This window comes from Haemorhous mexicanus, chromosome 6, assembly GCF_027477595.1.
Source record: "Haemorhous mexicanus isolate bHaeMex1 chromosome 6, bHaeMex1.pri, whole genome shotgun sequence".
Lineage (NCBI taxonomy): Eukaryota > Metazoa > Chordata > Aves > Passeriformes > Fringillidae > Haemorhous > Haemorhous mexicanus.
The window spans coordinates 11,400,296-11,416,214 of record NC_082346.1 but is presented as its reverse complement, the minus strand read 5'-3'; the positions used below and the strand labels follow the sequence as shown (position 1 = coordinate 11,416,214).

Here is a 15,919-nt window from a genome sequence, read left to right as displayed (position 1 = left end):
TAGGCACTGGGATACTCCAGGAAAACAGACCCTGATGCCGGTGGAAGAGGAGGAAGCCTCCTTATCAGGAAACCACTACACTGGGAAAACACAGAGCTTGGGTGGGAGTCGGGATGGCTTCGTGCTGGTCCCTGAGGAGCCGGGAGAGGTCGGGATGCTCCGGAGCCGCAGGTGAGGAGCCAGGGCTATAATGGGCTGTGGCCACGGGCTGAGCAGAGGCAGCTCATCCTGCTCCCCAAATCCCTGGGGCTTTTCCTACTGATCAGCCTCATTATTTTTTCAGAGCTGGGAACAGAAATAACTGACAGGGAGTGAATAATCCATGAGGCTTTGGCTGAGCAGCCGGAGCATTGTCAGGGAGTGTGGAAAGGAGAAGGGAAACACTGAAGTCACCCCAAAACCTAAGGGAATGTTCAAGGAGGAGGTCACTGATCCCACTCTGGCACTGGAGGGGAAATTTGGGATTGCTCCTGTCCCCAAAAATTAAGAGGATCCTCCCACTGGGCACTGGGAACTCACCAGGTGCTCCCACCCCTTGGAAAAATCAGCACTGGGGTCTCTTTCCTCACCTCCATCCCACCTTTCCATTTCCATGAACCTGGGATGCTCCTTAAATAACTCGATGCTGCTGGATGCTCATCACCACCTCCTTAAATCCACCAGCATTCCCACAGATGCAGGACAATTAAGGGTGGAGCCATAAATGAGCTTGTCAGGAGCTGACAAACCTGGTCCTGTTCAAAATGATCCCAGAGCCCTTTTCCTTCCCTGAAAATAAAGAGTTTTTTAGGAACCGGGGCATGGATAAGGTTTGGGGGCACCCCTCAGCTCCATCCCCGCCACCCAGAATGGTGGGAACAGGGAGCACATGACACCGGTGTCCCCATGTCACCTCCCAGTGCAGCTCCAGCCCCGGGGCAGCTTCTCCGGTGGCGGCGGAGGAACCGGGATGTGCTGGCGTCACCGGCATCGCCGTCGGCTGGCCGGCTGCTCCGGCCGAGCTAAATATAGCGGAACCGCGCTGGAATGGGATGGGGTGAGGGGGGTTTGGGGAGCAGAACTCCCTCGGGAGACCAGGCACCCTGGTTTAGAGGGGTGAATTCCAGCAGGAGAGAGGATTACAAGGGCAGAATTCCCTCAGGTGAGTGGGAACTGAGGGGTTTATGGGGACAGAATTCCCTCAGAATCAGGTGATGGGGTTTAGGAGGATGGAATTCTCTCAGGAGAGGGGTTTTGAGGGGCAGAATTCCCTCGGGACAGGGGTTTTGAGGGGCAGAATTCCTTCAGGAGAGGGGTTTTGAGGGGTAGAATTCACCCCAGGAGAGCAGGCACCAGGAGTTTAGAGGAGCAAAACTCCCATGGGAGCAGTGCCAGGGGTTTAGGGGAGAAGAATTCCCCTTAAGGAAAGCAAACAGGTACCAGGAGTTCAGGGGGGGCAGAATTCCCTCGGGAGAGAGCAAGTACCCCTAGATCAGGCAGGATGAGCCTCTTTCCTGAGGGACAGCAGCTCTATGAGAGGGAAGTGTAGCTCCCACGCTGAAAATTCCCGAATTCAGGAGACACAAGCCCAGAGAGAGCATTTATTCCCAAGAGAAAATGAAGCCAACAGGGGACGAGCCGAGGTAGATGCTCCGGTGACCCGCCCAGCTCCCGGCACACATCAGGGTCACTCCAAACCACCAGGAATTCCTGAACCCCAACATGAGCGAACCCCAGCATCCCACCAGGAATTTACAGGCAGGAATTGTCCAAGATTTCCCCCCTGGAGAAGCCCCTTCCCACAGCAGCCAGCAAGTGGAGCCCCTCAGATCAGGCCCAGGGGCAGAGGGGCAGGGAATTTGGGGGTGTCCCTGGCTTTTGGGGGGGACCAGCACATCCCAGCCAGCAGCACAGTGGGAGGAGGATGCCGTAGCCCTGGGATTTAGGAGCGATGGAGGCAGGATCCCATTCCAACATCCTACATGTCAGACTTCAGGAGCAGCCAGCTGCAAAGAGACCAGAAGGTGTTTTGGAAAGGGGGCAGGATTTGGGGGGGACCCCCCCCGCCACCACCACCCACAGGGGTTTGGGATCTCCTCCCCATTCCCAGAGCGGAGGGATGGATGCTCCGGGATGCTCCCTGGGGATTGGGGTGGGAAGTTTTCCCAGGGAGGGGACAGTGATGGCAGCAGGATGGGGACTGTCATCCCAGGAGCCATCCCAATGCTGATTCTGCTCCTATCCAAGCTATTCCTTGGATCACCTCGCTGTAGCTGGGAGGCTGAGGCAGCTCTGCTGGTGGCACGGCCAGATCCACACGGGTGGCACTGGGGACGATCAGCATGGCCTGGGAAACACCAGGATTATGGGAGACACTGGGATCGTGGGATGCAGCTTTTGGGATCCATCCCTGCCACCCCCTCATCTTACCTCGTTGGAGCTGAGGCGGGTGGCCCGGCACCAGAAGTTGGCGGTGGCCACGGCAATGCAGAATTCCAGGATGGTGAAGATGAGCAGCACAATGGAAATCCCATTCCCTGCGAGCTCCAGGATGGGGAAAACCCCATCAGTCCCCACCACCAGCAGCACTCAGGAGGATGAATCCCACACAGGGCAGCATTCTGTGGCTCCCCCTTCCCCTCCCTCTGCAGGAGTGAGACCCTGGAGCATGCCCAGCTCCAAGGTCTCGCTCCAAGCCCTCCACGCTGCCGTTTTTACGGCTCATGGATGCTTCCAGGGGGTGACTCATCTCCTGAGGTACCAGCCGAAAATAGGTCATGCCGGCAGAGGAGAAACCACCACCCCAACAGGGATTTGGGAAAGGACACACTACCCCTTGAGGGCAATTCCCAGGGGCAGGAATTCTGCCAAGTGGGATTTTACCAGGACAAGATAGCTGTAGTAGTTGAAGCTGGAGCGGTAGAGCCCGTTGAGGTTGAGGTCCACAATGAAGGCCACGATTCCCAGGAGAGCGAAGATGGCACTGATGACGTTCATGGTCTGGCTGCCCTTCACCTGTGGGCACCCAGGGGGTTTGAGGGGGGTGGCAGACTCCCCCCAGAATGCCAGAGGGACACCTCACCCACCCCCATGGGATCACTCCTGGTGTGCTCCCGGGAAAACTCACCGCGCATTCCGTGGGGCTCTTCTCGGCGCCGATGGAGAGGCACCCGGAGATGATGAACTGCAGCAGGAGAGACGGGGCTCAGCTGGCACTGAGGGCACCCCAAGCACCCCAAACCTGCCCAGAGGTGGCATTAACAGGGCACAGGGGACACAGTGACCCCTCTGCCCTTGTTTTCCAGCTGCTGAGGCCTCAGGAGCCGCAGGTGCATCATTCCCAGTGGGCATCCCTTTCAATGGGTGTCCCACCTGCGGGCATTCCTCCCAGCAGGAATCCCTTCCTTGTGGGCATTGTTCCCTGGTGAGATTCCCTTCCTGGTGCGCATCCCACCCCCCCCCCCCAGCATTCTTTTCCCGCTGGGAATCCCTTCCCAGCCCCCGGCACACACCGACACACCGCCCAGGAAAGGGATCTCTCCGATGACAAAGACGGAGGTGTAGACATTGGTGAGCGTGGTCAGGACGATCCCGAAGCCGATGTGCAGGAATCCCGTCATAATCTGGATGGTCTGGAAGAGTAGCATGGGTGGGAATGGGGTCAACTCAATCCCCCCGCCCACAGAGCCACCCTGGGGATGGGGGATGCCTTCATCCCAGCGCCTCTCCAGACACACAGCACCCCCCGAGGGATCAGCGGGAATCCCCGGGAAGGGGCTGAGGGGGGACTTTCCAAGCGTTTCTCCCCCCGACCCCCCCAAACTCACCCCCATGACGCGGTTCTTGCCCTTGGGCAGGGTCTCCGCCGTGTACATGACGGCGCGGCTGCCCAGCCGGAGGCTCCCCATGCCCTGCATGAGGAGAGCGGGGGGCACCGGGACCCCCCGGAGCAGCCCCGGTCCCCACCGGGGCCGCCCCCGCCCCACCCCGCCAGAGCCCGCGCCCATTGGCTGAGCATCGTGACGTCAGCGGCTGCGGCATTCCCCCCGGGGCACCGCCCAGCCCACGGAGGGACACAGGGGGACACGGGGGTTGGAGGGGACAGCCCCCCAAAACCCGGGGAGGGGCGGGAAGCAGGGCTGCGTGGGGCTGGGAATATGCTCCATTGGGTCCCCTGGCTCTGTGGGGCAATTCCCAGTGTTGCCCCCCCATTCCGGGCAGGGCTCCAGTACCCCGTGCTCCCCCCCGCCGGGAGGAGCTGCTCATCCCAAACCCACACGCAAAGGAGTTAAGGAAATTGGGGTTCCAGCCCTCCCCCGAAAGACCCCCCTCCCCAAGCTGCGTGTCCCCCCCTCATTCCCGCTCCTTCCAGCTCCACGCCGTGTTTACAGGAGCACAGAAAGGAAAAAAAAAAAAAAAAAAAAAAAAAAAAAGAGAGAGAGAAAGAAAAAAAAAAAGAAAAGAAAAGCAAAAAAAACCCCTCAAACCACCTCGCAGCGAATTCCTGGAAGAAAAATCCATCAAGGGCCATTAGGCTCCAGCGGCTCCTCCCCGCAGAGCGGGGGCACGGGCGGGGGCAGGGGCGGCACCCAGGACGCAGCTGGGCACTGCCCAGGCGCGATTTCCCCTGGATCTCCTTCCCCAGGAACGGCTGGGCCTGAATGTCCCGGACCGCTGTTGCAGGAGGGAAGGAATACAGGGGATCCCCCACACTGATCCCATACACTTTCTCCCCAAACTGTCTTCATTCCCCATTTTTAGGGCGTCGAGCCCCGAGGAGAAGGAGCCAAGAGCTCCAGGCAGACGATTAAACTGAAATCAGGGAATAATGAACACCCTGGGTATGAGAGGGACACACGATACCACCCTGCACCCAAAATTCATGGAGGACACCCCTGTATCCCATCCTGATCCGGACAACACCACACCCCCCTGCTTGGAATTCCTCATGGAGAGATCCCACCATGGGGTACGCAGGGAGGCTCAGAGCTGCAGATCCTGAGAGGAATCTGGGGCTCTGGGAGGGATCCCCATTTCCCTGGAGCAGGAACATTCCACAGGGAGGAAGAAGAGCCTGCTGCCACAGCCACGAGCCCTCTGGCCAAGTGCAGGGCATTCCCGTGCTGGATGCTGCGGGAAGAAGCGGAATTTGGGCTGGGGGTGTCACCCAGCTCAGAGCAGGTGACAGAAAACCTGTGGGGCTGACAGGGTCTCCTCACTGCCACCCTGCACCCATCAGGGACACACGGTGTCCCCATTCCTCACCTGCAGGGTCGTCCCCACCTCTGGGTGGTGCCATCATCCCTGTCCCATCCCTGCCAGCGTGGGTCAGCCCACAGCAGGACTCCAGGACAGTGGCCAGCACTGAGAGCCACATGTGGCCACTGGTGACAGAGACTGGCACGACAAGCACGCACAGGGCTGTGACAGGGATTTGGGGACCCCCATGGTCCTTCTCCCCAGGGAGGGCAGCCAGGTCCCCCAAACACCCCCTCACCCAGAGCATCCCGTGCTGGGCGGGGGCTGCAAGGAACAGCACAAAGCACATTCCCCTGGGAGCCTCCATGGGGATGGGGATGGAAAAACAGATGGGAAACCAGCCCCAGCAATGGCTTTAACAGCTTGGAGGAGGGTGCTGGCCACGGGGGAAGCTGGGTGGGGCAGGCCTGCCCCTTGCACCCACCTGGGGCTTGTTTCCAGAGTCTCCTAGGGATTTCATCCTGGATGTTCATCCCACCTTTCCCAGCAGGACACATGGAAAGTCCGTGAGGAGTGCAAGCCCTGCTCCGCAGCAGCCAAAGCACCCATGTGTGAGCCACGGTATTCCCATCCTGAATCCAAAGCCAGCCATTGGGAAGGAAGGAACCCTCTTGTTGCAGGGAGATGGCCACACAGAGTATCACCACACAATTTCAGCAGGCTTCAACCCACACAGAGCAACATCTCACTGCCTCAGAAGGCTGTGAGCATCTACCCCTCCTGTTTGTTAGCCCAGCCTTTCAATCCCTCCTGTTGATGCACTGCCCCTGTGTGCCCTCTGCTCCCTTTGGTGGTTGGTCAGTGGCCCTGGGGACTCCATGGCTCATTGCTGCCAGTGCTGCCCTCCTGCTGCTCACAGCTGTGCCCATCGGGAATGAGGCTGGCCCAGCCCCACTCCCAGGTAACACAAACTGTGTGCCTACACCCCAGCCCAAACACGGTGCTTTGGGGAAATGCCAATTTATTTAAAACAGAGCATCCTCAGAAGTATCTCAGCTGCCAACAGGGGCCTCATCCTGCTTGGAGGAGCCCCCTGGAGATGAGGGAACTCCAGCTCCCGTTGCCTCTGGAGGATCTTCTCCGACTTGGAGCGCGGGGCATTCCCGTTCGGCCGCCCTGCAGCGCTGTGGGAGCTGCAGGTCGGGTTCCAGGACTCTTCCTGCTGTGCCGCTCGCCGCTGGGAACTCCTCACAGGAGCAGGCCGGGCTCCCAGCTTGACTTCCAGGCTCTTCTTGGCCACATGCATCCTCAGGGCCGAGCGGGCCCCGCTGATATCCGCGGATTCGGCAGAACTGGACCTGTCCGAGGCCTCCTCTGCGTCCGGGGTCTGGCAGCTCCTGCCGGGGCTCTCGGAGCCGGGGAGGCTCTCGGAGGAAGGGGCTGACGCCTCCCCCTGCCCCAGCCGCTCCTGGGAACGCCGCACTGCCAGGGGCTGGGCTCTCAGCTTCACTTCCAGGCTCTTCCTGGCCACATGCATCCTCAAGGACGAGCAGGTTCTCCTCACGCCTGCGGCTGTGACGGAGCAGCGAGATCTGCCCATGGGGTCTTCTCCGGCCGGAGGCCAGCAGCTCTCGCTGAGGCTCCGGGAAGGATGGAGGCTCTCGGAGGAGCTGGAGGAGGCGCAGCAGGACAGGTGGCCTTGCTCCAGCAGCTGCTCCAGATCCTCCCATGACAGCTGCCACATCTCCGAGTCCCGTGGGAAGGACGCCTCGGGCCACAGCGGCGTCACCAGGTCCTGCAGCTCCCGGGCCGCTGTCACACAGGGGGTGCAGCAGGGGCCGCAGCCGCAGGGGATGTACAGGGGGCTCTCCGGGGCAGCCGGGCCGTGGGGAGGGGTCTCCTCATCCCGGGGGGAACCGGGAGCCCCCGGGGCCGCTCGGCAGCACCGCGACGCCCTGGCCCGGCTCCCGAGGCACTTCCGCGCCTTCCAAATGCGGGTGGCCAGCAGGACGGCCGTACTGGCCACCAGCAGGACAAGCGAGGGGAGCAGGAAACTCATGGCTTCATCCGTGTCCCATCGTGGCCGCACTGGAGCCAGGGGGTGGTGGCACGTGTCCTGTAGAACACTGGGCTGATGTCACAGTGCTGCGGGGGGAACACCTGTGTGACATCACAGCCCTGCCTCACCCCAGTGCTCACCCCTTTTGTGACGTCACGGCCGCAGATCGCCCATCCCGAATCCAAACCCAGCGCTGTGCCAGTCGCTGGGAAGAATATGAAACCTATCCCCATAAACCCAGCACGCCAGCCCAGCACAAAGGCTGAGAGCACATCCAGGCCACTTCCAGCACGACCCTCGGGGGTGTCCTCCGCCGGCGACCCCCGCCCGGAACGAGGCTGGGAATGGGATGCGCCGCGTTTCCCTCCGGAATTAATATTCCCGCCGCGTTTTCCGGCCGGACCTCCGGCGGGCCGTGTTTGAGGACGGACCAATGGCGGCGCCCTTGCGGCACTTCCGACGTGTCCCGGCGATGTGGCGATGGCGGCTCCCGGGGCCGCTCCGGGCCGGGGGAGGTCAGGGGGGCTTGGCCGCCCTTCGAGGGGCCGCCCGTGCCTTGTACGGGGTTCACAAGGCCGGGGAGACCTTCACGGGCGCCTGAGGCTGGCGGGGAGGGCTCGGGCGGGCCGTGGAAGGGCTGACACCGGGGAGGTACCGAAGGTTTGGTGGCACTCCCGACTGGGCTGTGGTGGCTTGAGAACGGGAAGGGGAGGCCCCGCGGGGTTCCCTCTCTCCTCCCGGCCCTGCCCGAGACCCCCCGCTCTTTCGCGCAGGTCCCGGCGGCGTCGCGGTTCCCCGGGCGGGGCTGAAGAAGTGGACGCTGCCCCCGGATTACAGCGGTGAGGGGGATGGACGGCGGGAGATCCCCGCAAAGCGGGAGGGGGTGGGGCACTCCCCACTGTGTTCCCGGGGATCCTGATCCTAGCGTTCCTCGGCAGGGATCACCATCCCCGAGAAGCCGAAGCTGAAGTTCATGGACAAGGTGCCGGCGGTGCCCAAGGTCCGGCGGGAGCCCCGGCGGCTCCGTGACATCCGCGGCCCGTCCCAGGTGGCCACCGACTTCACGCAGGGGCAGTACGGGATCCTGGTGAGCGGGAACAGGCACGGAACGGAGCGGGGCGAGTATTCCAGAGGCCGGGATTGCGTGTCCCTGAGCTGTCCCACCGTGTCCCCCCACAGGCTTTGGGCGGGGGGTACCTGCACTGGGGCCACTTCGAGATGATCCGCCTGACCATCGGGCGCAGCATCGATCCCAAATCCATGTTCGCCGTGTGGCGCGTGCCCGCCCCCTACAAGTCGGTGACGAGGAAAAGCCTTGGACACCGGATGGGCGGAGGGAAGGGCCCCATCGACCGCTACGTGACGGCGGTGAAGAGCGGCAGGCTCGTGGTGGAGGTGGGCGGGCGCTGCGAGTTCGGGGAGGTGCGGCCGTTCCTCGACCGCGTGGCCCAGAAATTGCCCTTCCCGGCCGTCGCTGTCAGCCGGGAGAGCCTCCAGGAGATGCGGCGGGAGGAGGAGCAGAGGAGGCTGGACAACCAAAACCCCTGGACTTTCGAGCGTGTGGTGACCTCCAATATGTTGGGGATGAGGAAATACCTGAGCCCCTACGATCTGCAGCTCAAGGGACGCTACTGGGGCAAGTTTTTCCTGAAGCACAGGGTGTGAGGAGCAGCTGGATGGGATTCCTTTTGGGATTAAACTTTTCCACACGAGCCTGGAGTGGGTTTTGGAGCTGGGAACGCAGGGCTGGGGGATAAATGGATCAGGGTTTGAAGCACGAGGCTCTCAATCCTGAAGTAGATTTTAGGGCTGGGAGCATCCTGAGGGATCCATGGATCAGGTTGGAGCCAGGAGGCAGAGTGTGGGTGAGCTCTTTATTGAGGAGGAAGGCTCCAGCATGGGTGGCTGCACATCCAAGGAGCTCCAAGCACAGGGAGAGGCTCCTCTGGCTGCCCCGGCAAGGCAGAGCCCTGTGTCCCCCCCCGAGAGGGACACGGCCCCTCCGGCCGCTCCATGCCACCGAGGAGGGGCTGCTTGTCACAGCGGCCACCGACTGTCACCCGAGTGGAGGAGGAGGAGGGTGCTGGGAGGGCAGCAGGGAGCACAGCGGGTGGGCTCCACTCCTCCAGGGACATGTGGGATGTGTTCGGGGCTCCAGCGATCAGGGCTGGGCCGGGGTCTCTCCCATGGATCATCCAGGCAGGGGGGCAGGAGGGGGAAAGGCCACCTGTGACAGGGAGGAAGATGAGGTGACACTTAGGAAGGTGACGTAGCTCGCAGTGCTGTCGCCATCCCCATCCCTCCCCAGCATGGCACTCAGGGTGAATCCAACCCTGGCAAGGCCCGAACCTGCTCCCTGGGATTGGGGGGTGCCAGGGAACCCCCATGCCACCCCCAGCCCTGTCCCTGTCACCTGGAGGGCAGCGGGTGGGGGGCTCAGGCGAAGATGCTCGCGATGCTGGATGCCAGGATGATGGCGAGGATGATGCAGCACAACATGATCATGATCTTCTTCTGCTCAGGGAGACAGGGAATGTGAGGCAGGGTCACAGCTGGGGAGGGGACAGGCACAGGGAATGGGCTGGGGACAGGGGATAAGGAATGGGGAGGGGGACAACAAGGCTGGGCAGTGGGGAGAAAGGACAGAGATAGGGCAAGGGACAAGGACAGAGGCTGGGGAGGGTGCAGGGAAGGTGGCAGGGCAGGTGTGAGCTGGTTCTGTGTGGCACAGGGAGGTGACAGTGCCAGCGTGCTCTGGGACAGGTGACCAAACACTGTGACTTACCCAAAAACTTGGTGGGGGGGGACAGTCTGGACAGGGCCCAGGCGCTGGGGGTGTCCCCAGCCCCGCACTTCCTCCTCGTGTGCTACAGCACTGGGAAGCGGGACCGGTCCAGCCCCCAGATCCCCGGGCACCGGGAGCCAAGCCGGAGCTGTGCCGGCGGCTTTGGGCGTTCCCAGTGCCAGGACGGAGAGGAGGCGCAGGGCGGGATCAGCGGGATTTTATTACAGCGGGAGTTAAATAATCCATGATCAATACATCCTCCCGCCCGGACATCGAAGCCAAGAGGGGACAGGGACCCTGACAGCTCCGTCTGTCACAGCACGGTGACAACAAACCACGCTGGTGCCACTAAACCTCGTGTCCTGTCCCCATTCCCGCCCTCGTTCCACCGGGATGCCCGCGCGGGTGAGCGTCCAGCCCTCGGATTTGTGTCCTTGTCACCCCTCGCTGCGTCCCCAGGATGGAATCCTGTCCCGTTCCATGGGGACATGAGGGGCAGATCCCAGGGATCAGCAGGATGGGTGGGAAAGGCGGCGGTGGTGGAGCCAGCGGCGGGAACCGGGACACGGAGGGCTGGGAGCAGCAGGTCCGGGAGGAGCAGGGAGAGGAGGGGTCCAGGATCAGAGCCAGGGAGGATCCCGCCGGGAGATGACATCGCTGGGATGGTCGGGAGCGTCTGGAGAAGGGAAAGGGGAGCTGGAGGAAAGCGAACAGGGACTGCAGCAGGAAGGGAGGAGCAGGGATGGCAGAGATGGATGCGGGGAAGAGACAAAATCCAGAGCCTGGAGCAACACGGACCCCCAAAAAACACAGACCCTCAAGCACAGCAAACCCCCAAAAATGCAGACTCCAAACAACACACAGCCCTGAGCACCAGAGACTCCTGAACATCATGGACACCTGAGCACTGCAGATGCCCAAAAACAGACCCCAGAGCACCAGAGACCCCAAACATTGCAGACCCTCATAGAACACCCCCAGCACCACAGACCCGAGATCACCAAACCCAGAACACAGCGCCCCCAGCCCCAAATCCCAAAGCACTGGAGCCCCCAAAGCCCAAGATGGCATTGGGATCTCCCAGGGCTCTGTGTCCCCGCAGTGGGGGTCCCCTGCTCCCCAACACTTACAGACCCCCGCCCCAGGGGCTATTTCATGTTCAGCCCCACCGAGAGTCCAATGATGAGGGCAACTGTCCCCAGCAAGAGCACGGCCACTGCCACCAAAGTCAGCAGCTTCTGGGGGAACAGCGGGGAGTTGGGGATGGTGACACCTGTCCTGTGGGGGGGGGACAGAGGTGCTGCAGAGCCCTGGGGATGGGGCAGGAGGGGCTGAGTCCTCACCAGCTCATCACACCTGAGGGTGGGAAGGGGCTCAGGGGGGGCAGTGGGACAGAGAGGGGCAGAGCTGCCAACCTCCTATGGAGGCACTGTGGGGAGGTGGGGGTTTTTGGGGTCAGCTGGGGGATATGAGGGGTGGCTGAGGGGAACAGGAGGTGACTGAGGGAAATAAAGGGGTCTCAGGGCTGCTGGAGGATATGGGGAGGTGCTGGGAACACTGGGATGTGAAGGCACTATGAGGGCCAGAGGGGCAACACTGGGGGTACCTCTGGGATGCTGGGGGCTACAGAGGGGACATTGTGGGGTGCAGAGGGCACACTGGGGGCTATGCAGGGGACAAGGGGCTGTCGGTTTGTCTCACCCTCCTGGCCTCACTTTGGTACTTCACAGCCTTTTTGGTGTCAGCCACAGCCCGTTCCACGAATCCCACGGACTGGTCCATGTTGTTCTCTATGCGGTCGATCATGGCTCCCTATGGAGCACCCGGGGGACACAGAGAGAGGGGGGGACACTGAGAGCACCCCGGGGTGCTGGCACCCACCCACCTGGCACTTCTGGCCCTGGCACTGGATCATCTCTGTGCTCTGCTCCACGTGCTCGGCTCTGCATTATCCAGCAGCCCACCCTGGGGGAGAAGGGACAGGTGACACAGTGGGAGCACGGTGACACAGCCCCACAGCACATGGCACACTCGCACACACAGGTACTCACCCATCCCTGGGGCACACGGCGGCTCCTCGCATGGCATGGGGGACAGAGAGGGGCTGAGAGAGGGGACAGCACCACCGCAGGCTGGGGGACACTCCTGTGTCCCCTCCAGGCCACCACGGGGTGGTGGGTGGCTCCATGGGAACATGTGCAGTGGTCACCACCCCAGCCCATATTGCTCCATGCCTGGACCCCCTTGCACAGGTCCCTGGGCCACTCCGTGGTCCCATTCAGGTCCCTGTCACCCCACACTTGGGTCCCTGCTTGTCCCTGTCACCCTATGCATAGGTCCCTGTGTGTCCCCATACGTGAGTCCCTGGGACACTGTGCCCAAATCCCTCACGGCTCATGTCCATGTCCCCATACACAATGGGGTCATCCCTGTAACCCCATTGCCAGGTTCCTCCTTGTCCCCGTGCTCAGGTCCCTGTTCACACTGCCCACAGGTCCCTGCTCATCTCTGTGTCCCCATAATCAGGTCCCTGCGTGTCCCTGTATCCCCACAGCTGGGTCCCTTCGTGTCCCTGTGTCCCCATGGCAGGGTCACTGTGTGTACCCGTGTCCCCATGGCCAGGTCCCTGCATGTCCCTGTACCTGATTCTCCACCAGCATGGCAATGTCCACGAACATGTCGTGGAGCTCCTTGATGCTGCTCTCCAGGCGCACGATGTCCTTGTGCCGCCCCTCGATCTCGCTCAGCGCCTGCTTCGAGATCTGCGAGTCCATGATCTGCGGGGACAGGGACGCGTCAGCCGGGAGGCCTGGCCCTGGGACACACCCCTGTGTCCCCTGGTGTCCCCCACATCAAGGCTCACTCCTGAGGTGAAGATGGAGGGGTTCCCACTCTCCAGCATCTCCTCCAGCTCCTCGTCTGTCGTGTTCTTGCCGGCTGCAGGCACGTGGGGAGAGGTGGGAACAGGCCCCGCCCAGTCAGGTGTAAGGGGCGGGGTCTGTATTGTCTGGCTCCTCCCACTTGACTAAACTTGGTCAAATGGGAGGGGCCTGTGTGAGTTGGCTCCTCCCTCTTTATGGAGGAGGTGGGGTTGGATGCCGCGGGTCTGGGTCACGCACTGATTTCCAGCTGGCGCTGGATCCGGCCCTTGCTCCGCTCCCGGAAATCCACCTGCGCCTCGTTGTACTTGGTCATGACATCCACGAACTTGCGGGACAGGACCGAGTGCTGGGGACAGGGACAGGGACGTGAGGGTGGGGACAGGGACACCCAAGGCATGGTCTGACACTGAGGGACTAGACCTGGTCCTGGGGACAGGGACATGGAACACCCCGGGCATGGCATATCCCTATGGGCCACTCTCACAGGGGACAGGAGTGAGGGCAGAGGTGTGACACTGCCCAGGGGACAAGATGAGGGGCTGGGGGTAGGAATGGGAAGTCAGATCAGTGACTCTCTGGGCATGGAGTGTTCCTGGTCTCAGGATGGACAGGACAACGCACTGGGAGTGGGGACAGTAGCATGAAACCCTAGGGACCCCGGATGTGGCATGTCTCAGCACAGGGTGACGGGACAGAGGGCTGGGGACAGGGCAGAGGGACACAAAGCCTGGGATCACAGAGTGCTGTTGGGGACCCCTGGATATGCCACATCCCCAGCCTGTGGGAGCCCCTGGGGACACTGGCTGGAGCTCACCTGGGACTTGCGTATCCGGAGGTCGGCAGAGGATCGTGCCTCGTCCTGCTCGATGTTCCTCTCCATGCCTGGAGAGAGACAGACCTCAACCCACCAGCAACATTTACCACTGCCAGCCCCTATGGTCCCAGAGCACCAGGGGGACAGGGACACCCGTGACACAGCAGTAGGGACAGGGCCACTCACTCTTCAGCTTGTTACGGACGCTGTTGGCCATTTTCTTGATCTCTGCCGTCAGCTGCTCCAGGTCATCTTTGGTCTCTGCAGGATCATGGGCGTGAGCCACCGTGGGAATGTCCCCAGGAAGGGTCCCTGTGACCAGGGGAGGCTGTGGGGACACTGTGACAGCACTTACTCTGCTCTGGGATGGGGGCTGAGAGGATGATGCTGTAGAGCTTCTTGGCTTCCTCCACATTGTCCGAGATCTTGTCGATGTTCTGCCGGGTCTCTTCAATCTGGGCACGCCCAGGAGGATTTTGGGGGGTTAGGAGGCAGCCCTACACCCCCCAGCCCCGCTCCCACCCCTCCCTCACCTCCGAGAAGAACTCATCCATGAAGGCCGTGTTGTCCACGGCGATCTCCAGCTCCTCCTCATCGTCCGCATCCTGCTTCTGTTGGGACACATGCTCAGAGGGGACCCCGTGCCCTGCCAGTGCCCCCAGGTCCCCCTCACGGGTGACAGGGACACGGGGGGAGCAGCCATGGGGATGTGGTGGCACAGGGGGGGACATCTGCAGCGGGGGAGAGCAGGGGGGGCCAAGCCCAGATCACATCTGGCCACACGTGGCTGGGAATTAAGGGATTGCTGGGCTTGGCCAGAGGAAGGGAACGGGGACAGCAACGGGATGGGGACAGGACAGGGTTTATGTCCCAAACCGTAGCCCCATGGCAGGTCTGGGGCAGCCCTGGGTGGCACGAAGGTGGCTGGTGCCCCTCACCTGGTGTCGTGCCCAGGCCCCCACCCATGTGCTCCCAAATCCAGCCCTTCCCAAAACTCAGCTTCGGCCCTTCTGCCTCCCCTCACCCCCTCAGCTCCACCAGCACCCCGGGGCTGTTGTTGGGGTGTCCTGGAGATGGGGACAGACCCCAGGCTGGGACCCCCCACCCCCCTCCTCCTGCTGCTGGAGTAAAAATAAAATTAATCCCTTCGCTCCCCCCTGCGGGCTTTATCTGATGGCTCCATAATCCTGGTAAATCCCTGCCAAGCCTCCCTGCCATGCCTAGGGGCCCGGCTGGGAGCAGGGGGCCTGCTGGGACCCCCAGGGTCCGTGGGGAGCAGGGGGAGCCCCCAGGAGTGCTTGGGGGGAAGTGGGGCCCCAGGCAGAGCGGGAAAAGGGAGAAGGAAGCGGCGCTGGTGGCGGGAACACGGGGGAACTGAGGGGTGCAGAGTGGGGAAGTGTGGTGTGCAGAGTGGGGTGTGGGCACCCCAAATCCACCGCCATCCCCACGGGATGGACATCCCCCACAGGCCAGGGGGTGCACCCTATGGCATGGAGGGACAGTGCTCGGCTGGGGGGGTCACGTCACCCCAAAACACCCACTGTGCTCCCAAACCTCACGAGAATGGCAGCCCCAGTCCCTCCCAGCTGATACCCCCGTTGGAGGTGGGCTCAGGGTCCCCCACCTGCCGTGGGTTGACCCCCTGACACCCCATGCACACCGGGGTGGGGTCTCGATACCATCCACCCCGTGGTGTCCCCACCCACCACGGATTGGGGCGTCTCTGAGACCCCAGCCCACCATGGGATGGGGCCTGAGGTCCCCCCATCCCCGTGACACCCCCACGCACCGCGGGGTGGCATTTCGGTGACATCCACCCCGTGACGTCCCCATCCACCACAGACTCGGGTTTTAGGGTCCTCTCTCCCCGTGATGCCCCCGCCCACCATGGGCTGGGGTCTCGGGGACCCCCATCCCGGTGTCACCCTTTTCCTAAGGGGCCCCTTGGGACTGTCCCCTGTGCCCTGCCCACGCCGGGGGTCCCTCACCGCCTTGAGCTGCTCCAGCCGGTCCTTCATGGTGCCCCCGGAGCCTGGGGGGGCGCGGGGGGGTCCCCGTCCTCGCCCAGCTCAGGGATGGGCGATGTCACCCTCGGTCCTCGCCTCTCGGCCAGGCCTCCTACATCCAGGCGAGGTGGCGGGTGGCCCTGTCCCCTGTGCCTGTCCCCAAGCCCGGGGCTGTCCCTGCGCTAATCCCCAATG

The 15,919-nt window shown here is 62.5% G+C and overlaps 3 protein-coding genes across 16 annotated transcripts; 1 reads left to right on the top strand and 2 right to left on the bottom strand.

The window, feature by feature from the left end:
* Positions 1–1,551: 1,551 nt before the first annotated feature.
* Positions 1,552–4,264, bottom strand: LOC132328594 (membrane-spanning 4-domains subfamily A member 12-like). 2 transcript variants are annotated; one of them, XR_009486814.1, is made up of 7 exons: positions 3,807–4,264; positions 3,492–3,611; positions 3,107–3,163; positions 2,863–2,994; positions 2,410–2,516; positions 2,243–2,326; positions 1,552–1,985 (listed from the first exon to the last, which is right to left on the bottom strand). XR_009486814.1 is itself a non-coding variant. In XM_059848548.1 (7 exons), exons 1-7 carry the CDS (start codon positions 3,984–3,986, stop codon positions 1,965–1,967), a joined length of 708 nt encoding a protein of 235 aa, XP_059704531.1. In that variant the 5' UTR covers positions 3,987–4,257; the 3' UTR covers positions 1,552–1,964. The 2 variants fall into 2 exon arrangements, 1 of the variants encoding a protein (XP_059704531.1); XM_059848548.1 differs by having other exon boundaries at positions 2,410–2,523; positions 3,807–4,257.
* A 3,254-nt stretch (positions 4,265–7,518) lies between these two features.
* Positions 7,519–8,949, top strand: MRPL16 (mitochondrial ribosomal protein L16). Of its 2 annotated transcripts, none has more exons than XM_059848546.1 (4): positions 7,519–7,795; positions 8,011–8,076; positions 8,176–8,324; positions 8,417–8,949. In XM_059848546.1, exons 1-4 carry the CDS (start codon positions 7,582–7,584, stop codon positions 8,900–8,902), a joined length of 915 nt encoding a protein of 304 aa, XP_059704529.1. In that variant the 5' UTR covers positions 7,519–7,581; the 3' UTR covers positions 8,903–8,949. The 2 variants fall into 2 exon arrangements, with proteins under 2 accessions (XP_059704529.1, XP_059704530.1); XM_059848547.1 differs by having other exon boundaries at positions 7,604–7,752.
* Positions 8,950–9,097: 148 nt separating this feature from the next.
* On the bottom strand, positions 9,098–15,847 carry STX3 (syntaxin 3). 12 transcript variants are annotated; one of them, XM_059848541.1, is made up of 11 exons: positions 15,707–15,847; positions 14,252–14,329; positions 14,074–14,173; positions 13,905–13,979; positions 13,719–13,786; positions 13,142–13,250; positions 12,886–12,959; positions 12,665–12,799; positions 11,724–11,834; positions 9,651–9,751; positions 9,098–9,464 (listed from the first exon to the last, which is right to left on the bottom strand). In XM_059848541.1, exons 1-10 carry the CDS (start codon positions 15,734–15,736, stop codon positions 9,674–9,676), a joined length of 858 nt encoding a protein of 285 aa, XP_059704524.1. In that variant the 5' UTR covers positions 15,737–15,847; the 3' UTR covers positions 9,098–9,464; positions 9,651–9,673. The 12 variants fall into 12 exon arrangements, 11 of the variants coding, with proteins under 11 accessions (XP_059704524.1, XP_059704517.1, XP_059704520.1 ...); XM_059848537.1 differs by lacking the exons at positions 9,098–9,464; positions 9,651–9,751; positions 11,724–11,834 and adding exons at positions 10,503–10,698; positions 11,908–11,987; positions 12,074–12,204; XM_059848542.1 differs by lacking the exons at positions 9,098–9,464; positions 9,651–9,751; positions 11,724–11,834 and adding exons at positions 10,503–10,698; positions 11,908–11,987; positions 12,074–12,126.
* Between the last annotated feature and the right edge of the window lie 72 nt (positions 15,848–15,919).